The sequence below is a fragment of the Alosa pseudoharengus genome, unplaced genomic scaffold (assembly GCF_046254945.1).
Source record: "Alosa pseudoharengus isolate Yale_2024_CS ecotype anadromous, Long Island Sound unplaced genomic scaffold, YU_APseudo_1.1 YU_APseudo_1.1_scf_4, whole genome shotgun sequence".
Taxonomy (NCBI): Eukaryota; Metazoa; Chordata; class Actinopteri; order Clupeiformes; family Clupeidae; genus Alosa; species Alosa pseudoharengus.
In genome coordinates this window covers 29656434-29681767 of record NW_027468774.1, presented here as the reverse complement: position 1 = coordinate 29681767, position 25334 = coordinate 29656434, and the positions used below count along the sequence as shown (strand labels likewise).

The 25334-nt window shown below is 38.8% G+C and overlaps 1 long non-coding RNA gene and 2 gene segments (V, D, J or C); 2 read left to right on the top strand and 1 right to left on the bottom strand.

Moving 5' to 3' along the window:
* Window positions 1–15800: 15800 nt before the first annotated feature.
* LOC143102891 (immunoglobulin heavy variable 4-30-4-like) lies at window positions 15801–16307 on the top strand. The segment is given in 2 exon segments: window positions 15801–15882; window positions 15985–16307. Coding segments are annotated over 2 exon segments (405 nt in total).
* A 2184-nt stretch (window positions 16308–18491) lies between these two features.
* On the top strand, window positions 18492–18959 carry LOC143102890 (Ig heavy chain V region 914-like). The segment is given in 2 exon segments: window positions 18492–18537; window positions 18631–18959. Coding segments are annotated over 2 exon segments (375 nt in total).
* Window positions 18960–21257: 2298 nt separating this feature from the next.
* LOC143103273 (uncharacterized) lies at window positions 21258–21893 on the bottom strand. Its single transcript, XR_012982761.1, has 3 exons — window positions 21760–21893; window positions 21435–21533; window positions 21258–21274 (listed from the first exon to the last, which is right to left on the bottom strand). It is a non-coding gene; the product is annotated as an uncharacterized LOC143103273 (long non-coding RNA).
* Between the last annotated feature and the right edge of the window lie 3441 nt (window positions 21894–25334).

The following is a 25334-nucleotide window of genomic DNA, read 5'->3' as shown; positions in this document are numbered from 1 at the left end:
GATTTCGTGATTCTTTTATGCATTTCGTCCACGTAATGAAATTATCCTGACACATAATTCATTTCGTAAACTGCTGACTCACGAAATGTATTGTAGCAGGTCACAAAACTGATTTCGTGATTCTTTTATGCATTTCGTCCACGTAATGAAATTATCCTGACACATAATTCATTCCGTAAACTGCTGACTCACGAAATGTATTGCAGCAGGTCACAAAACTGATTTCGTGATTCTGTTATGCATTTCGTCCACGTAATGAAATTATCCTGACACATAATTCATTCCGTAAACTGCTGACTCACGAAATGTATTGCATCAGGTCACAAAACTGATTTTGTGATTCTGTTATGCATTTCGTCCACGTAATGAAATTATCGTGACACATAAGTCATTTCGTAAACTGCTGACTCACGAAATGTATTGTACGTGATTCTATTATGCATTTCGTCCACAGAATGAAAGCATATGTCACTGAATGCATTTCGTAAGTTGTGAAATTACTATTGCGTGGACGGAATGCCTTCTGTAACACAACACGAAATTGAAATAGGATGCACAGAATGATGCGTGTAGGTGCATTCCGTATTTACGTAGACAGAATTACTTTTGACCAAACATTTCGTCTACGACAGTGAATACTGCATTCAGCATTATGTCCACGAAAGGAAAAGGCCACCAGTCAATTTCGTCCACGAAATGATGTGCTCTCTTCAGTGTTTCGTGGACACAATGCAAACCAATTTGTGCATTCCGTGGACAAAAGGCGTTACGATGTAACATGGTTTCGTAATGAATATATGTATTTCGTCACACGAAAGTCATTCTGTGCACGAAATAAGGCATGTTACATTTGGCGCCCCATAGGATCTGGGTTTAGGGACCGTTCGTTATTTATAAACGGGGTCACCGGAGGGATTTTGAGTGCTTCGATCAAAAGTTGCATGACCCTCCCCTGACTGCTATATAATTTTCAACAACCCTCCAACAGCATTTTCAAAAATGACATGACCCTCCCCAGCCAATTGTCTACGTGCCGACGCTCTTACGCGCTATGAAAACACATCAACATATATGCTACCGCCCTAAAACCAACCTCTGCTTTCTGATCTTACACATCACACTTCACCAAGATGGTGGCCATTTCAGTAGATTTACTCACTAACATTGTTGTGGAAACACAATAAGCATGGAAACTAAATGCACAGTTCCTGCAACTGCATTAGCCTACTTGAAATGTTACTCCTCTAGTAAGTATTCACATGAAATAAAACAATAAAGCATTGAGACCATTCAACAAAGCACACTGGGTAATAACAAATTCAACACATTAACTTATTGCTATGGACTCGTCTCTAGGCTTCCTCAGTCATTGTAAAGCTACCGAAGCTGAACATTATCCAAAACTCAATTTCTCAGACGAGCGTCAATTTGGGAGCTTGCTACACTCCTTCCTTCTCAAATGACTTGAAAAGGCCGTTTGCACAATTTCACAAATAATCACAGGCACCGAAAAATACCTAACATGCCAACTTTTTCCGGGTTTATCATTTGAACGTTTCCCCGCTGTCTTGCCGTTTTAATATTTTCCCGTAGAATATCCCATATTACTGTAATACTCTCATAACATTAGTCCTGCATTCTGGCCTGTCTCTGTGTTGTCCTGTTGTTACCCCTTGCCCTTCCAGAGAAATAGATGTATTCAAATCATCGTTTTGCTTGCTTGAATGCGAACTCAGAGTGATGTTAACCTAGGCCTATTTAAGTTAACGACGTGGTTGTCGTGAGAGCATGATTCATTAGCGCTTGCAGTGTTCGGCCGTAGGCTATTGCCTACGTGCGCACCTGCCAGGCTACTCAGCTAGACAAAGAATTCCCCCTGTATAGTCACTCCAAGTTGGCCTACCATAACTTACCAACTACACTGTAGACCATAAACTGGCTATTTATATGACCAAATGTATTTGTTCAACTTTTATGAAGCAGAATTACGCACTGCTACTTGGAACGTAACACATTTTTGTTGGCAGGAGAGAGAATGACAGCGAATAACAAATTGCACTTGTTGCTGGTTACCAATAAATACTATATATTTTTTTGCAAACAACAAAAAAAGAAAGGATGGAGATAGCAAAGCTAGATATGGGCAGGAACAAGGTCAATTGGTAGAAATGCTTGTCAAAACGTTAGGAGCTGGATGTGTGGATGAATGAAGCACAAGTATGCTTTATGTTAAGCTTGCACACTGTTTAAAGTTAGGCTACACGGTAAACTACAAGTAAACCAAAGTTAAATTTAGCTTTTTTAGGGCTGGATAAAGTTGACCAAATGGATATAGCCTGTTAGGCGTGAATAAAGTAGGCTACTTTGTTGCTCCAACCCTTCCAACGTTAATGGGGACGAATGTTGACATTTTCCGTATTTTGCGTGAGAAACCCGGGAAATCTCCCTTATTTTCCTTGTTCAATGTTGACAGCTATGGAACGAAAGAGAACGTTATATGGCGACAGGAATCAACAATCAAACAAGCCACTTTGATTTTTTGCTGTTTTCATTAATACAAAAGATGGGTGACCCTCCCTCCTAGACAAAAAAAAGTTAGGTGACCCTCCCCTCAACAAAGAATAAAAAGACATGACCCTCCCCTATTTTCCTCCGGTGACCCCGTTTATAAATAACGAACGGTCCCTTAACTTTGGGGGTTATGGCATGAACTGGATCAGACAGCCTGCTGGGAAAACACTGGAGTGGATGGGTTATATATATACGGATGGTAGTGACCAGGGGGTCAAGAGCGTGCAGATTAGCTTCGGCATGTTAGCATACGCCATTTTCAAATATGGCGCTGCATGGAGCATTTGGAACCAGCTCCATGCACGAAAATCCATGTTGGGCACGAGCTCTCATGCGCGTACATGTTGGTGGGCGGGTACCTATTCGGCGGCTACAGCCAAACGTTATTCAGTGCGTATTTCTTGAGGATCCTATGAGAAGACGTGCATATTATGGTTGTTTATCCATCATATGACAAATAAACAAATAAAGAAAATTGTATTGATCTTGTTTCTTTGTTGTTTGTCCCGAACAAACGTAGCCTAAACATGATTAAAGACAATAAATTACACAACAGCGGCATAAAGACCTTGTCTCGTTACACCATGGGTCTCCAACACGTTGCTCTCAACCTATAGCCGCCCCCTTTGGAGCTTGCCAGAGGCTGAAGCACTAGGCTACTACATTTAAACACAATATTGCCGCGAGGCATTCCAGCCTACGAATTTAATAAAAAGTAAACCATGCATAATTAAAAAAAACTCAATTTAGGCTACTTCGCTATGCAATAAGGATTCCATTAGAGCACAGTGCACGTTCAATGAATGAAAAAGGCCTTGTCTCACACTTTTTCAACTACACGAAACTTTACAGTGATCATCAAATACCCTCTAGATTTAAATGCCCATCAGCCTCAACATTTAACTATATAATACAAGTCAAAAAGTAAATTAAATCCCATACCAAAACCGAAAATCGTCTGCGTTTGATAGCTGGTATGCCGCTCCAAACAAAACGCATGTCTCACAATAACGTACAATGTAAGAAATAAAGGTCTGCCTCGAATAAGCATACCTCAAATAAATACCTGTGCTTTGCAGCCTAAGTAAATAGCAGACCCTGGACATAATTTAGGATTTACGGAAATGCAATCATACGATGTTGGACGCCTGGCGATGCTCTGGCCGTCTACTGTGCCTCTGACACCGCTGCCTCATTTGGATGGTAACTCCACAGGTGAGCGCGAAGATTGGACGTCGTGGATGCGTAAGTAAACTGTTCTTTGCTGAGTCCGCAGACAACATTCTCTTTAACCGTTACTTTACCATCTGCGGTGTACAACTCAAAGTAAAGACACCACATTTTAGATGAGTTGGGGACGTAATTGTCCGCTCAGGCTGACCGTTCTGTGCGTTATCTTCAATACTATCTTCAATAATATTGAATATCTTCAATATAATTTTCAAAACAGGGTGGCTATTGAGGGCTCTGGCTTCAGTCATTATTGTGGCTACTAGCTATTATTGGCTTGATTTGGTCATGGGCCAACGCTAGAATACGTTTAGAGCACCCGCTATGAGATGGCAAACAATAAAATAAAAAACAAACTTTTTACAAACTGTAAAAATGCGCTACACTTGGCACTAAAAACCGAATAGTTTATTTATAGTTCGACTACGGATATTTCACGTCAAGTTCGAATGCATATTTGCAGCAGGACAGCAAGCAGACCGCTCTTAGTTTGAGCCGCTGTGTTATCCAATGAAATTAAGTTGCGCTTCAGGGCGACTCCACTCGGACTCCATGCGCGTTCCCGAGCAACTTTTTCTTCTTCTTGTTACGTGGCAAGCAAAGTATGTGCATTATCGCCACCCTCTTACTGGAGGACAACTCTCTTTTTACAGAATATCCAATAAAAATCGACGTGGTTCATGCGTCATTTCCAGCTTTAGAACTTGGCGCATGGTCAGAGCCGACTGGCGCTGGATCTGAGCCCCAGTGTTCAATATGGCGTTGACTATGAATTGGCCAGATTTACTAGCCTAGCCTCCACCATTCATTTGTATGGAGGGCGGGACTTAGTCACTCTCTCCAGTTATATATAATACCTCCATGGTAGTGACACCAGATATGACAACAGTGTCCAAGGACGCATTGAAATCACCAGAGACAACCCCAACAGCACGGTGTACCTGAAATTGACTGGTCTGAGGGCAGAGGACTCTGCTGTGTATTACTGTGTGCAAGATACCACAGTGACAGAAAGGCTCTGTGTGCCATACAAATACACCCCCTGTAATTCTCAATTCCAAACAGCAGGTGGCAGTGACAGTGCTGATGACTTAGCCAACCCGACACACCTGCTCGCTTGTCTGCCAGTGCCACCACAAAGTGAACTAGGCTATGAAGTAGGCTTTGACACTCTTGTGCGTGTCAAATTCGACTTATTCACCCAGCGGCCAGAACGAGGCTACAGGGTACATTTGCCATTACACTTCAGTCCAACAGATGGTAGTAATGCCACATTTTGCTGTTTGTAAGTTTGGCAGTTTGCAAACAGAGTGCATTACCACCATCATCTGCTGGACTGAGGTGTAATGGCAAGTGTACCCTGTAGCCTCGTTCTGGCCTCCGGGTGAATAAGGCAAATAACGAGCCTTCGGTTTCAGCCAGTCAAATTACAGTGTTTTCTTTTACTGTCATCCTTGCCGTCGGAATCGGTCCAAAAAGCACAAAGGAGTTCGCTAAAATATTGGTGGGGACAATTTTGTCATTTCAAAATATTTATGGGGACTAGTAGCCTACCTAGCGTCCCAAACCTACGCCTATGGAGGGGAGTGTCATCCTCATGCGCACACCACAGGGGCCTGTCTGTGAGTGAAATTTGGTGAGCGGCTGCAAGGAGCTCTTTTTCTCATAGAGTCTTTGGAGCTGGGAACTCTGAGGCTTGACTTCTGTGGTATACACAAACACCTAGGAGTATGTGAATTCTGAACACATTAACCACCCACCCAGTTATGGATAATTTCCCCCTGCCCTCCTTGGTATGGGGTTTTGGTATATTTTTTATGGACAGCATGACCTGTTTAATGGGGATGGGATCCGTTTGCATTGCCACTGTATTGTGTGTGTTTGGACGTGATCCCACAGAGTAATAAGTCACGGTTCCTGCGAGAGTGAATGTTTGGGTTACCACTGGTCTGGGTTATGATGGTTTGGTCTCTAGTCATGGAAGCGGTGTAACTCAGATGTTGCATTGTCACTGACCTCAAATGTTCATAAAAATGTTTGTTAACAGACCAAGTTATTTTACACAATTGGATAAGTAATCTAATGATTAATAACTGCAACTGACATGTAGGCCAAGCAAATTGATGTGATGCAGACAAATTCATTATATGTGCCTAATCAAGATTGAATGTAAAATCAAGATTCAAAAAATAAAAGGTGTTGGCGAAAATACTTTTGTTGTTATTGCAACAGAAAATACAGTCAATGTGAAATTCAGACACAAAGTGGCCCCTCCACAGCATACTCACAGTATCCCCACCTACCTGCCATGGTTATGCAAACTCAGTGCTGGATGTCCATCAGTACTTATGGGGAGCTGCAGAACTGTGAGCTGCAGCTGAGTTCACATCAACACCCACAGGATGCAGGACACGTTCTCACTGATGCTGCTACTCAGCACCATAGCCTGTGAGTACATGATATGGCCTGAATAGCACTACTACATCAAATGAACTGTCATTAAAGAAACATTATTTAGATGTTTTCCTTTACGCTAACCATTGTTCTGTGTTACTTTTGCTGATTTAGGTCTAAACTGCCAGAGTCTGGAGTCCATCCCCTCGGCTCCCATCCAGAAATGAAAAACTCAGCATCTCATGTAAAGCTCTTGACTATGATTTTGGTAGCTATGGTTTGAGTTGGGTTCGTCAACCGGCTGGAGGGCCTCTCACCATAGGCGGAGTTTGACATTCGAGCCAAGGGGGGCAGAAAAAAAAAAAAATAATTGTAGCAGCTGAGACCTGGCCTACCACTTGGGGAACACAGCATGAGCACATATGGAGAAAACAAACATGCTAAATAAAGATAATTACATTGTAACAATTTTACATTTCGTCCTTATGAAATCCAATGCAGCACGGTTGTCTTGAAACGCAATAGACAGGGGTGTCGCCTAGCAGTTGAAAACATTCGGGGCTTAGCCCATAGTCTGGTTGCTGCTCACTTTTGATCAATTAAATCACCGCCTCTAGACTCATTTGCGCCACATTGATTGAATATGTTGTACAATCATATTTTGCCAATTAAAGAATGTAATGACCTGCCATCTTGACATTTCTGTTTGCTATTAAAAACAAACTATATAGCCTAGTCTAGTGTAACTGATGCCAGCTAGCTTAGCTGTGCTTGTGGAACGTTGGTAAACCTCCGACGCCTCAAGAGTGCTGCTGGCATGCGAGCCAGCAGAATGGAGTTTTAAATAACAAGATGCATCGGTTCATTTATGCTTAGCTTAGGAGAACGAGTCATTGAAAACTCAAATTCGATTCTACAAAGGCAAAGTAAGTAAACTCCACGCTGTAGGCTAGAGTGCAGGGCAGACCTAAATCATAGCGAGAACTCCAAGAATCAAAGGAAGTGTTCACCTACAGTACAGATGCCTCTCCAAACGCAGAAACGAAGCACAATCACGCCATTGCGTTAAGACATGTTAAGAAAAAAAATATTCATATTTTGCTGTAATCCAATGACACGAAAAAAAGTAATCTACAGCGATCAGTAGCCCTAGATGCACAAAAAGGGCCATGGTGTAGCCAGGCCTACGCGCGTCACATTCACCAACCAGTTCCAAACAGGTGAACAAGGCTTCGCCACTTTGCTGTTTAAACAAAGTGGAATAAAAGGTCCAAAACTACATACAACGCAAAATCAATTAGGCTAGACGAAGCTGAAGTTGGCCGCACATTCAGAATGCGGTGTAGTCAAGTTTCCGTTCCACCTTAAATATTGCAATTTTCTACCGACAGGGGGCAGTGCTGACTGCAAATACGCGATGACACTGGCATTTGCCTAGTAGCAGACGAACATAGGCTACTCCTCACAGACGAATAAAAGCCTTTTTTTCTGGTGACTCCATTGTCGACCAATCTTTAAGTAAATGATACATGCTTTCTGTCAAATAAATCGGTTCATATTGCACTTGTTTTGGGGGGGCTTTTCTGTTTCTTCTTTACATGAGCTATATTTCATATTTTACAATTTATGCACTAGATTTGATACCCATTGCTCACACATGATTTGCCGTGAGATATTACACCACATCCCGATACAACAGTCTCTGAGCTTTCATTTGACACCATGTATGGCCAATTTCGTCGTGAAAATTCACCCTTTTATTACAATTGAAATTCCATGAGCTGTTTTTCATATTCCACAATGTATGCACTAGACTTGATACCTATGGTCCATACATCATTTGCCGTGAAATATTACACCACATCCCGAGACTACAGTCTCTGAGCTTTCATATGACACCTTGCATGCCAAATTCCATCGTGGAAAATGGCCATTTTCCTTACATTTAAGTTACATGAGCTATATTTCATATTTTACAATTTATGCACTAGATTTGATACCCATTGCCCACACATCATTTGCCGTGAAAAATTACACCACATCCCGATACTACAGTCTCTGAGCTTTCATTTGACACCATGCATGGCCAATTTCGTAGTGGAAAATGGGCCTATTTCATAGATTTAATTTACATGAGCTATATTTCATATTCCACAATTTATGCACTAGATTTGATACCTATTGCCCACACATCATTTGCCGTGAAATATTACACCACATCCCGATACTACAGTCTCTGAGCTTTCATATGACACCCTGCATGCCAACTTTCGTTGTGGAAAATGGCCATATTTTATAGATTTACTTATTTCATATTTTACCATTTGTGCACTTGATTTGATGCCTATTACCCAAACATCATTTGCCGTAAAATATTACACCACATCCCGAAACTACAGTCTCTGAGCTTTCATGTGACACCCTGCATGCCAACTTTCGTCGTGGAAAATGGCCATATTTTATAGATTTACTTATTTCATATTTTACCATTTGTGCACTTGATTTGATGCCTATACCCAAACATCATTTGCCGTAAAATATTACACCACATCCCGAAACTACAGTCTCTGAGCTTTCATATGACACCCTGCATGCCAACTTTCGTCGTGGAAAATGGCCATATTTTATAGATTTACTTATTTCATATTTTACCATTTGTGCACTTGATTTGATGCCTATTGCCCAAACATCATTTGCCGTAAAATATTACGCCACATCCCGAAACTACAGTCTCTGAGCTTTCATATGACACCTTGCATGCCAAATTCCATCGTGGAAAATGGCCATTTTCCTTACATTTAAGTTACATGAGCTATATTTCAGAAAAAAAGAATAACTGCACAATGGATGTAATTACACGCTCCTCGTGATCATTGTCAGATTTCAACAGTTATGACTGACAGTAGAAGTGTGAAATAAGAGAGCAATTCTCATTTATGCTATACATGAGCACACATAGAATTTGTGAGATTTTTTAAGTAGTGCAAAGTCTGTTAAATCTGGATGTGCTGTATGTCACGCCAAATAGGGATCAAATCTGCATAAATCGTAAAACATGAAATATAGCTCATAGAATTTCAATTGTAATGAAATGGGGATTTTCCATGACAAAATTGGCCATGCATGGTGGCAAATGAAAGCTGAGAGACTGTAGTATCGGGATATGGTGTAATTGATGTATGGGCAATAGGTATCAAATCTAGTGAATAAATTGTAAAATATGAAATATAGCTCATATAAATTACATGTATGAAAAATGGCCATTTTCCACAATAGAATTTGGCATGCAGGGTGTCATATGAAAGCTCAAAGACTGTATCGGGATGAGGTGTAATATTTCAGGGCAAATGATGTGTGGGCAATAGGTATTAAGTATGGTAAAATATGAAATATAGCTCATGTAAATTAAATCTATGAAATATGTCCATTTTCCACAACGAAATTGGCCATGCATGGTGTCATATAAAAGCTCAGAGACTGCAGTATCGGGATGTGGTGTAATATTTCACGGCAAATTATGTTTGGGCCATAGGTATCAAATCTAGTGCATAAATTGTGGAATATGAAATATAGCTCATGTAAATTAAATCTATGAAAAAGGGCCATTTTCCACGATGGAATTTGGCATGCAGGGTGTAGGAACGCTGTGAGACATTAGTATCGGGATAGGGTGTAATGTTTCACGGCAAATGATGTGTGGGCAATAGGCATCAAATCATTTGTCAAATATGAAATATAGCTCATGTAACTTAAATGTAAGGAAAATGGCCATTTTCCACGACGAAATTTGGCATGCAGGGTGTCATAGGAACGCTGTGAGATGGTAGTATCGGGATGTGGTGTAATATTTTACGGCAAATGATGTTTGGGCAATAGGCATCATATCTAGTGCATACATTTGTGGAATATGAAAAACAGCTCATGTAATTTCAATTGTAATAAAAGGGTGAATTTCCACGACGAAATTGGCCATGCATGGTGTCAAATGAAAGCTCAGAGACTGTAGTTTCGGGATGTGGTGTAATATTTCACGGCAAATGATGTGTGGGCAATAGGTATCAAATCTAGTGCATAAATTGTAAAATATGAAATATAGCTCATTTAACTTAAATGTAAGGAAAATGGCCATTTTCCACGATGGAATTTGGCATGCAAGTTGTCATATGAAAGCTCAGAGACTGTAGTTTCGGGATAGGGTGTAATATTTCACGGCAAATGATGTGTGGGCAATAGGCATCAAATCTAGTGCATAATTTGTCAAATATGAAATATAGCTCATGTAAATTAAATCTATGAAAAAGGGTCATTTTCCACGATGGAATTTGGCATGCAGGGTGTCATAGGAACGCTGTGAGACGGTAGTATCGGGATAGGGTGTAATATTTCACGGCAAATGATGTGTGGGCAATAGGCATCAAATCTAGTGCATAATTTGTCAAAAATGAAATATAGCTCATGTAACTTAAATGTAAGGAAAATGGCCATTTTCCACGACGAAATTTGGCATGCAGGGTGTCATAGGAACGATGTGAGATGGTAGTATCGGGATGTGGTGTAATATTTTACGGCAAATGATGTTTGGGCAATAGGCATCAAATCTAGTGCATACATTTGTGGAATATGAAAAACAGCTCATGTAATTTCAATTGTAATAAAAGGGTGAATTTCCACGACGAAATTGGCCACGCATGGTGTCAAATGAAAGCTCAGAGACTGTAGTTTCGGGATGTGGTGTAATATTTCACGGCAAATGATGTGTGGGCAATAGGTATCAAATCTAGTGCATAAATTGTAAAATATGAAATATAGCTCATTTAACTTAAATGTAAGGAAAATGGCCATTTTCCACGATGGAATTTGGCATGCAAGGTGTCATATGAAAGCACAGAGACTGTAGTTTCGGGATGTGGTGTAATATTTCACGGCAAATGATGTATGGGCCATAGGTATCAAATCTAGTGCATAAATTGTGGAATATGAAATATAGCTCATGTAAATTAAATCTATGAAAAAGGGCCATTTTCCACGATGGAATTTGGCATGCAGGGTGTCATAGGAACGCTGTGAGACGGTAGTATCGGGATAGGGTGTAATATTTCACGGCAAATGATGTGTGGGCAATAGGCATCAAATCTAGTGCATACATTTGTGGAATATGAAAAACAGCTCATGTAATTTCAATTGTAATAAAAGGGTGAATTTCCACGACGAAATTGGCCATGCATGGTGTCAAATGAAAGCTCAGAGACTGTAGTTTCGGGATGTGGTGTAAAATTTCACGGCAAATGATGTGTGGGCAATAGGTATCAAATCTAGTGCATAAATTGTAAAATATGAAATATAGTTCATGTAATTTAAATGTAAGAAAAATGACCATTTTCCACGACGAAGTTTGGCATGCTGGGTGTCATATGAACGCTGTGAGACGGTAGTATCGGGATGTGGTGTAATATTTCACGGCAAATGTTGTGTGGGCAATAGGTATCAAGTCTAGTGCATACATTGTGGAATATGAAAAACAGCTCATGGAATTTCAATTGTAATAAAAGGGTGAATTTTCACGACGAAATTGGCCATACATGGTGTCAAATGAAAGCTCAGAGACTGTAGTATCGGGATGTGGTGTGATATCTCACGGCAAATCATGTGTGAGCAATGGGTATCAAATCTAGTGCATACATTGTAAAATATGAAATATAGCTCATGTAAAGTAAATCTATAAAATATGGTCATTTTCCACGATGGAATTTGGCATGCAAGGTGTCATATGAAAGCTCAGAGACTGTAGTTTCGGGATGTGGTGTAATATTTCACGGCAAATGATGTATGGACCGTAGGTATCAAATCTAGTGCATATACTGTGGAATATGAAATATAGTTCATGTAATTTAAATGTAAGAAAAATGGCCATTTTCCACGATTAAGTTTGGCATGCTGGGTGTCATATGAACGCTGTGAGACGGTAGTATCGGGATGTGGTGTAATATTTTACGGCAAATGTTGTGTGGGCAATAGGTATCAAGTCCAGTGCATACATTGTGGAATATGAAAAACAGCTCATGTAATTTCAATTGTAATAAAAGGGTGAATTTCCACCACGAAATTGGCCATGCATGGTGTCAAATGAAAGCTCAGAGACTGTAGTTTCGGGATGTGGTGTAAAATTTCACGGCAAATGATGTGTGGGCAATAGGTATCAAATCGAGTGCATAAATTGTAAAATATGAAATATAGTTCATGTAATTTAAATGTAAGAAAAATGACCATTTTCCACGACGAAGTTTGGCATGCTGGGTGTCATATGAACGCTGTGAGACGGTAGTATCGGGATGTGGTGTAATATTTCACGGCAAATGTTGTGTGGGCAATAGGTATCAAGTCTAGTGCATACATTGTGGAATATGAAAAACAGCTCATGTAATTTCAATTGTAATAAAAGGGTGAATTTCCACCACGAAATTGGCCATGCATGGTGTCAAATGAAAGCTCAGAGACTGTAGTTTCGGGATGTGGTGTAATATTTCACGGCAAATGATGTGTGGGCAATAGGCATCAAATCAAGTGCACAAATGGTAATATATGAAATATAGCTCATGTAAAGTAAATCTATAAAATATGGTCATTTTCCACGATGGAATTTGGCATGCAAGGTGTCATATGAAAGCTCAGAGACTGTAGTTTCGGGATGTGGTGTAATATTTCACGGCAAATGATGTATGGACCATAGGTATCAAATCTAGTGCATATACTGTGGAATATGAAATATAGTTCATGTAATTTAAATGTAAGAAAAATGGCCATTTTCCACGATTAAGTTTGGCATGCTGGGTGTCATATGAACGCTGTGAGACGGTAGTATCGGGATGTGGTGTAATATTTTACGGCAAATGTTGTGTGGGCAATAGGTATCAAGTCCAGTGCATACATTGTGGAATATGAAAAACAGCTCATGTAATTTCAATTGTAATAAAAGGGTGAATTTCCACCACGAAATTGGCCATGCATGGTGTCAAATGAAAGCTCAGAGACTGTAGTTTCGGGATGTGGTGTAATATTTCACGGCAAATGATGTGTGGGCAATAGGCATCAAATCAAGTGCACAAATGGTAATATATGAAATATAGCTCATGTAAAGTAAATCTATAAAATATGGCCATTTTCCACGACGAAATTTGGCATGCAGGGTGTCATATGAAAGCTCAGAGACTGCAGTATCGGGATGTGGTGTAATATTTCACGGCAAATTATTTATGGGCTATAGGTATCAAATCTAGTGCATAAATTGTGGAATATGAAATATAGCTCATGTAAATTAAATCTATGAAATATGCCCATTTTCCACGACGAAATTGGCCATGCATGGTGTCAAATGAAAGCACAGAGACTGTAGTTTCGGGATGTGGTGTAATATTTCACGGCAAATGATGTATGGACCATAGGTATCAAATCTAGTGCATATACTGTGGAATATGAAATATAGTAATTTAAATGTAAGAAAAATGCTGCTGGGCATGCTGGGTGTCATATGAACGCTGTGAGACGGTAGTATCGGGATGTGGTGTAATATCTCACGGCAAATCATGTGTGAGCAATGGGTATCAAATCTAGTGCATAAATTGTAAAATATGAAATATAGCTCATGTAAAGAAGAAACAGAAAAGCCCCCCCAAAACAAGTGCAATATGAACCGATTTATTTGACAGAAAGCATGTTGTATCATTTACTTAAAGATTGGTCGACAATGGAGTCACCAGAAAAAAGGCTTTTATTCGTCTGTGAGGAGTAGCCTACATGTTCGTCTGCTACTAGGCAAATGCCAGTGTCATCGCGTATTTGCAGTCAGCGCTGCCCCCTGTCGGTAGAAAATTGTAATATTTAAGGTGGAATCGAAACTTAACTACACCGCATTCTGAATGTGCGGCCAACTTCAGCTTCGTTTAGGCTAGTAAGCTGACAGGACATTTATATACATGGCATTTAGGCAACCGTTATTGCAACGTTGGCACGGCAAGATGTCCATACTAGTGCAACAGTAATTTTCGTTTTTTGCGTCTTGCATGCCTCGTCAGGTTGGCCGTAATGTCACTTTCGATGTGATGTGAAAGATCGCAAGAGAAGAAAACCTGGCTGCTCCCATCATCAACCGCAGCCCGTTCTTTATATTGTTGTTTTGTGTTATTTAAATTATTTTTTAAATATCTGGTCATGCCAGACGTATTTCACTAATTTTTGAAACAATGCAATTACCCGTTTCCACCAGGGGGGGCAGGGCTCCCCCTGCCCCCCCACTAACTCCGCGTATGCCTCTCACTTGGATTGGATCAATACATCAATACATCAATACAAACACTGGGGAAACAGTGTATGCAACAGGAATGAACGGACGTGCTACCGTAACAAAGGACAATTCCAAAAGCATGTCATATCTGAAGATATCTGGTCTGACAGAGGAGGGCTCAGCTATGTATTACTGTGCAAGACGTGCACTGTGACCAAAGTCTGAGGAGGAGATGTACAAAAACACCAGATGGTTTCCACCGTTGCTGTTGTTGTCATGCAGGAAATCTTTTCTGGAGGCAGACACGGCTCTTACAGCATCAACATGTATCACAATCACAGTTGTCTTGCCAAAATGGAAACACATAAAAAAGCATATTGAACATTTGAGAAATTAATGTATTTTTTTTTACTGCATGTGATTATTATAGTATAAACAATTCAATGTTCTATGTCTGAATGAAACTGCAGACCTGAAATCTCTACCTGAGGTGAGAAACACGTTTCCATCAAACCCAACCTGAGAGTTATATGCAGTACATCAAACCAATTCCACATTTTAAATAAAGAAAAATCCAAAGGACAAAAGACACTTGAACTTTCTGATATAAGAAAAATATATAATATATGCATATAAAATCTGGTTTTTGTTGTTAAATCAGATCATGCTGCACATCATGGTGATTTGTTCTCTTCCTCATTCACCCTGTTATCAAGAGGAATTTTACATCTATTCCTTTCAGTCAGTCTCTCAGGTCACTGGTCACTTTTTAGTTTCAAATGAAACACAACTTCAGAAAGATGGTTGATGAGAGTCAGTATGGATGGGGATTGTTTTTTAACATTCCACTTCAGCTGTCAGATATAACAGAGTCAGTCAGCCCATCAATACCAGACTGTCTGCTAATATACTTTACTGATGTGAAATACGCAATGGGAAATGAATGCATTACTACAGTGAATCACATTAAACCCATGGATTAGTTCAACGCAGATAAAAATGTAATATAGGTATCACATTTAGTACCCAGTCCAAATAGTATGGTATCAAATTAAAATGTGTATGATTTTTTTCTGACCCTGATTTTAAATCTTTTCATACATACTGTGCTTCAGTACCAATCCTGTGTATATTTTGTGTTGTTACATAAAAACACAACTTTTTTAGTCAGTAGGGGGAGGTATAACACAACAGTACGTCCTTTCCATGACCCATGACACAAACAATTTTACAGACAATAAAAACGTATATGCAGTACATCTGAATGCAAATACCACCTTCCACTTTCCATGTATAAAACTTTGTGTGACTTTCATTTCATCAGATCATGGAGCACACCGGAGACATGTCACTCACATCAGCCTCCTCAACACAAACATGTTTCCTGATGCTTATACTGGTGGTGACATGTGGGTCTAATGACTTATTCGTTGAACATAAGTACTTTGAACATAACTTGTATTTTTATGTGTTTTATTTGTTCAAATGTTGGGTTCTGTTTTGTCTTTCAGGGGTAGATTGTGCTATTGAACACACTCAGCCCAGCTCCATCATGGTAAAGCCAGGAGAGTCTCTGACTGTTACCTGCAAAGTGACTGGAGCATCCATTACAGATAGCAGCTACTATGGAACAGCCTGGATCCGTCAGGCAGCAGGGAAACCTCTAGAGTGGATCAACACACTCCTCTACCAGAATAGCAAATATGAAAACAATGCCCTGAAGAACAAGTTCAGCATCTCCAGAGACACGTCCAGCAGCACTGTGACTCTACAGGGCCAGAATCTACAGGCTGGAGACACAGCTGTGTACTACTGTGCCCGAGACTCACTGTGACAGAAAACAACCACTTACACTGACAAAAACTCTCCTAGTAATCAGTAATATTACTTTAATGCCAAAATGAGTTTAATAAAATGTTGTCTTATTAAAACAGCTTCATATATTGCAAATATGGTTAGATATAATATTTATAACAGTACATTTGTGGTATAGTCACTGTGATACAACACAACCATTGGGACAAACAAAAACCTTGAGTGTGATAATTGTAAAAACATAACAGAAAATACTGAGATATTCAAGACAGACTTTAATCTATTCATTAATTACAGTAATATCAGATTAATGTTCCTGAAGTTAATGCATGTTACTGCACGTCCTTACTGGAACTGCATTTAAGGTGCATTCCACAATTCTAATGCCATATTCAGAGTTTTGCCATATTTAGTGAATTGCTCCTAATGGCCCCCTAAATAAATAATAATTCTTGAAAATTGAAAAATAAATGAATTAAAAACTGATTTATTAGAAACCATATAAGAATAGTGGAATTGGTTTTGGATTGATAATAAGAGAGATTTGGGCTAACAATGTTTAATTAGCGGGGACTTATTTCCCTTAATATGGTCATAGACATAATGTAAGTTGTATTGTATTGAAGCTCTTTTTCAGCTGTATGTTTTATGTCAGATTTTTTTCGTCCATTCATCCCAAAAGCATATTTCTATATGGATAAATTCTCATTGCCGAATGAACCTATACTTTGGCCTTTGTTCAAGCTGTGCATGTAAAACCAATGCAGTCCCTATGTGCTGTGCTACAATAAAAGTGATTTCAGATATATCAGATTGCGTCTCCAAAATTGTCTAATCCTTTATTTAAGCTTCATAATGAAAATTTTAACTGAAAGATTTTTCCCAATTTGCAACAAGCTATGTAATGTGTGGTAGGGTCGCTTGGTATTTTTTGCTGTACCAGGCCCTCATGTAAAGCTTCCACCTCATTTAAACCACCTCACAGTCTAAGGGCTGTATTTTGGGTCACCAGCGCATGGCGTAAAGTTCGTTATTCACCGGCGCGAAGTTGAATTCGTTATTTTGCACCTTTATTTTTTAAGCATTGCGCCCAGGGGTGTGGCAATTAACAACCTAGGGAGGGACCTGGCGCATTGTCTAAAAATCGCTATCATACACCACCTAAACCTGGTCAGAAGTCAATGGCGAGTTGTTCATATGCTATTTTAAGAGCGCATGTCAACAGTCATATTGGCAGGTGCACGCACCATCCTTCTATCATTCATGAATCCACACCAGCGCACGTCCATGCAAAGCATTACAAATTGCACGATTACAATGGTAAACATAATTAGAATAAAGATATTACGAAATACTGTACATCTCATGATGAGTAGTTATTCACCATCATTTGCAAAGTGATTAGGGGAGAGGCGAGAGACACGTATGGAGCACAGCTGAAGACGCACTGTCACGAGATATAAGCAACTCCTCTGCAGGATAAATGTTGTTTTATTCAGTCATTTGAGCAACATTAGGGTAAGTGTTGCATTTTCCAGCCTATGTTTTCGATGGTAACCCATTGTCAGTCAATAGTGAAAGTAACTGCATATAACTGTCTTGTCGTTGACTGACTTCTTGGTGAAGTTAGTTTCACTTTGCCAATGAGTTCAAATAATAGACTAGTGCAAATGCGTGAAGGCTATGCTAAGTTTTAGTAAAGCATGGTTTAAGAATGACTATTCCATACGGTCTCGCAAGCAGCCTCCTTCAAATGCGCCGTTGAATGCCAAAATACAGATGCATTTATTTGACATATCGCGTGTTGCGCCGTTAAAGGGAATGACAGATGTCATTCTCATTGGTTTAAAATGATGTTACGCCCCAAACACACCCATATGACTGATTAAAAGACCTAGGAACACCTTGTTACGCCATGCGCTCCACTTTTGAGAACGAAACCCCTCCCAATGTGAACTGAACATCCTACTAAATTTGAATAGACTTTTGACGAGTGACGATGCACTTTAGAATGTCATGATAGGGCCCTGCGTTAATCTCTTGAAATCCAGTTGTGTTGTATATTTCACTCTGTGGTAAGATCTTTCCCCTAACTTCATTTAAATCCTGTCTTCCTGTCTTCCTCTACAGATAAAAAGACACGACCACTTCAGCCTCTGTGGTCTTCAAGGTGCAGTGGAGTCACTTCCTCATGAATACAAACATGCTGTCTGCTTCTGTGCTGCTGCCTCTGATGGCATTCATAACCTGTGAGAATGCTCAGAACATACATGATAGATCTCGTTCAAATTGGGTCACACTATGGTCTATTTACCAACCTATTTCTTTGTTTTCTTTTGTAGGTGTGTATTCTAATAAGCTCACTCAGCCAGCTTCACTGATCATCCAGCCTGGTCAAAGTTGGACCATCAACTGTAAAGTGTCCTACTCAGTTACTAGCTATACCACATTTTGGATTCGACAGCAATCAGGACAAGCTCTTGAGTGGATTGGGTTCATCAACAGTGGTGGAAGCTTGCTATACAAGGAGTCACTGAAAAACAAGTTCAGCATCTCTAGAGACACCTCCAGTATCACAGTGACTCTGATTGGCCAGAGTGCGCAGACTGCAGACACAGCTGTGCATTACTGTGCTCGACATCACAGTGTTAGAGGCCAACTGGGGACCTGAACAAAAACTACATTCATCTATAACTTATGAACAAAAATATGATAAATAAAATGTTGTTGTTTCTTTCTTTCATTAGAGACAATCACAGTTCATATTGTCCGAAGAAATGGGTGGCTGTCCCTGGCCTCAAAACAGAGAATTATCCCTACCCTGCTAGAAGCCACAGTATAATAAATGCTTGACTGAGCTGTATTGGACATTATTGTGATGAATACATTGTTTGATTTTTTTTTTTTAAACAAACTGTTACATGCATGGCCAGTAGATGACATTGTAAGACAGCAATAGCTGCTCCTTTCAGAAAATAAGTGAATATATCAATATCACCAGAATATAACAGAATATAACTCCACTCAAGCTGTCTGGTAGCCATACCTGATATAGTGCTCATGCACTACATGTATGTGGAAGGAGAGTCTTATTTTTTATTCTATTGGTGGGCAATCATTTTGACACAACACCACCTTTGGAAAATAATGCATGCTGTCATAATATTTGCCATATTTGAACAATTATGGGATTCCAGATTGTGTTTTTGATTATGCATTATTATTATACCTTGCTTTATCAGTCTGTAAACATCTGTTTACCCACATACAATAATATTAACTGCATTTATGGGAATACAGGTGTTTGCTCTGTGGATGACAGAGAAGATAACTTTTGTGCTTTTGTGAGTTATTCAGTTGAGTTCAAGTAAGATTAGGTGCTCGTGTTTTGCTCTTTTGCATACGCCCTTGACCACAAATAATAATGTAGATACAAAGCAGACAATTAAAAACCCCTCTGCTATCTCACACCATCATCTGTGGTTAAACTGCTACTCTTTCCTTCCAGTAAGTGCTGGCTTAGTGTCTCTTGCACATTAACCACATGTTCCTCTCACCGTGCCTGTAGAGCACCAGCAGTTTCAAAAGCTCTGAGCTCATTTTTGTACCACACTAGTAACATGTACTGTACAATGTATGCACAATGCACAAGGTTTAAGGTAGTCTTTGAACCTTGTGCCTACAAGTTGCTTATTTTTATTTATGGGATTGGGAACTACAATTGAGTAAAACGCTGAACTGTGAAAAACAAAGAGTCAAATACCAACAACAAAAAAATACAGCTAGGTTGCTTTTTCTCAGGTCAATCAATTTTTAAAGAAATAAAAGCAATTGAAAAAATGCAGTGTCTGAAACTACAATTAACAAATGTGAACTGTTTAGACTTGATATACAGTACTTGAATACTGTATATGTAAATTACTTATTATGATGTTTTACATGCATATGCTTCTTTAAATCTAGATTAGTGCACTAATGCCTTTGATTTATTAATCAGATTTGAATTGAGCTCCACAAACATATAGTATTATCAGTGTAGGTCAGAGGTCTTGAGAGAACCCCTTGGCTGAGAGACATGGCAGAGGGACCTGTATTCACCTGTTGCTTATTAACCATAAACATGTGCAGGGGACATTTATTTATGTCATTAAAATGACAAATATTGACAGATAACATTAATCATATATTATTTTAGGGTGTATGACATTCAGTTCATGAGTATTTGTTTCTTTATCCTTTTAACATATTTCCTCTCAAGAACGTCAGTTGTGAAGTCTTGGATATATGCTGTTTATTCAAAAGTGTTGCATTTGATGTTCTAAAAATTTACATACAAATTTTGTAGTTTACATCACAATTACAGTATTAGTTATAACCAGGTGATAAAATAATTTCATGTAGTAAAACAGTTTAATTTAATCTTATATAAGTAAATCAGCATTTGCCCTTTTAATACAATGACATAACAGCAGAATCATTTGTTTCTAAAAACAATGGTTTTGACTGATAAGAATAAATGTTAAGATAGTTAGATAGCTGCACAGAAAATATAGTAATAGAATAACACAAGAATTCAATCAACTTGATTGAATAATAAATGCTATGTGTGCACATCAAAACATAAAGCAATAAAGCAAAATAAATAAATATTACATCGGAGAAAATAAAGAGGAAATAATGTGCAAAAACACTCATAGAGAGTTCTATTGAAAACTAGTATTTGCTGAGAGAAGAGAATATGACAAAGATCAATGGCTTCTGATTTTACACTAACATCACAAAAGTATGCTGTTAATGAAGAATAAGCAAATCTCTCAGCTCCACAGTCATGGTGTCATGGAGCTTTCCTGTCGCATGAGGGCTTTCTTCCCACATTCTTTGTGCACAAGAAGTAGGAGATGGCACAGAAGTACACCATGCTTTTAAAAATCATAAGAGTGTACATCCATGTTGCCAGATATAGACAGCATGCAGCTCCAGAATACGCTGTCAAAGCACAAACACATGCATATCGAAGCAGAACATTAAAAAATTGTATACAGTGAATCTTTACATCACGTTTTATTTATAATTTGCAAGGGGATATTAATGTCAGTAGATCTATTATTATTATTATTATTATTATTATTATTATCATTATTATTACCATCTGGTATGAGTGACTTGGATATAGCTGTGTTGGCAGGTGGGCAGGTTATTGCAAGTAAGCTTGTAGTTGGACCAGCTTCAGTTTGCGCTTCTGTGGCTTCAACCAAAAATGATAGAATGAAATACAATTAAAATGCAATGTATAGTTAAATACAATTCAATGAATTGATTAACACGTATAAAACATTGCATTAAATGGTTGCTTTTTAATCTTTTTCTAGAACTCACCCCACATATTAAGAAACATTAGGCTTAATAAAGATTTCAAACAGGACAACTACAACATTTTTTCAAATACTGGCCAGAGGAGCAAACAGTTGTACCTTTCTTTATCTCCAGAGGCTCGTTTTCTTTTCCTTCCCTGTTGGGCTCGACTGAGCAGGCATAGCGGTCGGCATCGGCCTTCTGCTTGTCAATAATCATCATACTGGTCCTTGTCTTATCTGAGAAGCTCAACTCCAGCACCTCACCATCACTCTTCTCCACGTTGACCCAGTTATCATCTTTCAACACCTTCCAGTGGAATCTGTCATCAATGTCATTTCATATTTAACGGTTACACTTGAAGGTATCTTCATAAGAGTGGCATGACACTGTCCATGGCATGCTATTGGTATGTCCAAAATTATTCATACCCTTTTTAAATAATCAGTGGAAGCATCTTTATTTGCATTCACAGCTCTCAAAATGGTTCTTATAATACTTACCAAATATGGCAAATAAGATGTTTCCATTGATAATTTGAATAATTTTGGACACATCACTTTTCATAAAAAATGTAAAAAGATGAAAACGCTTCTTTTCCTGATTCCATGTTTCTACCACATTGTCTTGCAATGTTTTGGCATGTGGCAGTGTCAGAACAAATATTGGTCAAGAGATAATCAACATTAAACAGGGGTATGAATATATTTTTTCTTAACTGTATGTCTGTAAATATATGTTTGTAAATTGCTAAGCAATAGTATCCCACCATCATGATTCTTATATTGCCAGATTCCAAACAATCCCAACTACACAAATATGAACAGATATATACTGGCATAATTAATGGTATGCAAAAATATGATTAAATAATCATGAGAGGCAAATTATTTTTCCTTGATAAAAGCTGACATAAGACATATGCAAGTGTTTTCATATCATATTTTCACAGATACGGACAGCCCAGAATCTCCTGATATATATCTTATATATGTATATATAAATATACATCGATACATGCATTGATAGCCCTTACAATGACCAAGATAAGGAGAGATCTCTTATTTGTTATTCTTATTCTTATTAATTTCACAACTGAGTTTTTTTAAACATCAATGTAGAATTCTGATCATTGGGTTGAATTTATTTTTTTTAGCCTTCCTGTTTTCTCAGTTCTTCTCAATCGTTTACTCTTTAGGAAAAACAGATTAGAGTTGAACATGTTCTCTAAATAGGAGTTGATTTCTTTCCTTGAGCAACAATGTTTTTACTACTACTGGTTAATGGCCCAACATGTTTAGTATTTCATTCTTATATTCTTTGAATTCAATACAATTATGCTTGTTTTTGTTACCGCTTATTATAATTCACTATCAAACTAAACTGCCAGACATATCTTGATTATTTATCTATTAATCATTTTCAGTGTTACATGAATTAATACAACTAGATGTACCGCAGAGCGGTACAAAATATGACCGCCGCCCAGTCCAGCACATTTTTTCCACAAAAATAAATCACGCTGAAAGGCCTATATGATTCTAACTGTCTCACTAAATTGCATTATCCACACTCAATTCTCACTGATATCTGCTAGACAACAAGTACCAAAACATGATTAGTTCATAGATTTCACATGTAAAATTAATTTTATACAACCCCACCTCCATCTTGCCTGTTCATAATTCTGAGAAATTCTTGAATTGTGTGCATGTACATGTTTATGTTATGCGTGTGTGTGTGTGTGTGTGTGTGTGCGTGCTTGTGTGTGTGCCTGCGTATGTGCCTGTGCATGCAAGCGTACATATGTCTACTGTGTGAGTATGTGTCATACGTATGATTACTGTGAATGTATGTGTGTGTGTGTGTGTGTGTATCTGTTTGTGCACATGTGTGCACATGAAATGGGTTAACATGACCCCTGGAGGCAAACATACGGAAAAAAATGGTCATCCTAGGCCCTACAGTTCTCAAGATATTCACAGAGAACTGTGTCTGCCCTACCCTTCTTTCGGGGGGTCCAGTCCAGCGGGGGGGCTACAGATCAAAACGAAAAATTACGGTTCCATGCTATCCATGTGGGGGTACATGCCCACCAAGTTTTGTGTACCCCGGTCTTTCAGTGTCCCGGGAATCCTTGTTGGTGTACGTCACTAAATGTACACATACATTATTTTTTTGTAAGGCCCCCCATGAACGAAAGTACACAAAACTTGGCATGCATTCGGAGGGTGTCATAATAATCCTACACTTTTAATTTCGTGCAGTTTTGACCTTGTCAGCCAGAGATATTGTGATGAAAACACCTAATGTTTTGCTTTTTCATTTTTAACTAGGTGGCGCTATACATAAAATAAGTGGTAATGGGATGGGTTGACATGCCCCCTTAAGACGAACATACATGAAAAAGGTGGACCTCCTAGGCCCTACGGTTATCGAGATATTCACAGAAAACTGTCTCCGGCCACCTACAGGCCAGTTGGTGTATAGTAACATAAATTAATTTATTGTGTGGCCCCCCATGAACGGAATTCCACGAAACTTGGCGTGCATACAGAGGGTGTCATAATGATCCTACACTTCCAATTTTGTACAGTTTTGACTTTGTTAGGTCACAGATACCTTCAATTACAACACCTCATTTTTACTTTTTTGTGTTTAACTAGGTGGCGCTATACATGAAATGAGTAGTTATGGAATGGGTTGACACAGTGCCGGCCCAAGCCTTTTGGGGGCCCTAAGCAGAATTTGATTTGGGGGCCCCCTCCCACAACGCAGTCACCTGTGCTTGGCGATAATTGACAACTTCACACTATAATGTCATATTATAAATTAATACAGTGAGGTTATGTATTAATACAGCGACTGATTATGAACTACTGTCCCCCTGGACACAGATGCATAAGGACCCTCTCCCCCTACCCTGTTCGTGCAAATGTGGGTACAAACGGGTGTGTGTGTGTGTGTGTCTGTGTGTGGGGGGGTTAGATGTGATTTCCTGTATTCTGGTGCATTTTTGGGATGGTCAGCTGGAGAAGGGCAGTACCTAAATTTGTTCAGATTCATAGCCTTTTGCTTTTTGACTTATTGGTAGTGAATTCACACAACTACTTGGGGTTCAGGGTCCCTTGACCTCTTGGGCTCGGTAGGCTCATTCAGTAATCCATCCTTGCTCACATGCCAAAAATGTTTTGGGGCTCCAATCAAGACTTCTGGCCCCATGTGCTTGGTAAACCAATGTATTAATATAGTTGTTATTTACACCAACCCTGTCACCTTTTAATCTTAGAGGGTACTAAAATCACAGATTTATTTGAAACATTCATATTCAAAGTGAACAACTAAGGGTGGTTTACTGAAGTTGTATTGACAAATAACAAAATACAACAGCATTTGTATTTGTTGTAAACAAGTACATCAGTTTAATGACTTGTTTTTCAACAGATTTGCTGAACAAATCCGCAAATGTGCATTAAATGAGCAATTTTCAACTACAAAATAAAAACAAAATAGACAAACATTAATAATCAAAAATAAAATGTCCCAAAAAATAGATAATTATTCCTACTTCGTTCCTGGTTTTTAGGCATCTGCAACTCTGCAGTGGACGAACCTGCAATGATTAAATAAATACATAAATAAATAATAAAAAAAAAACAATGTTAAATGTGTCGTGTCATATTAACAGTGTATG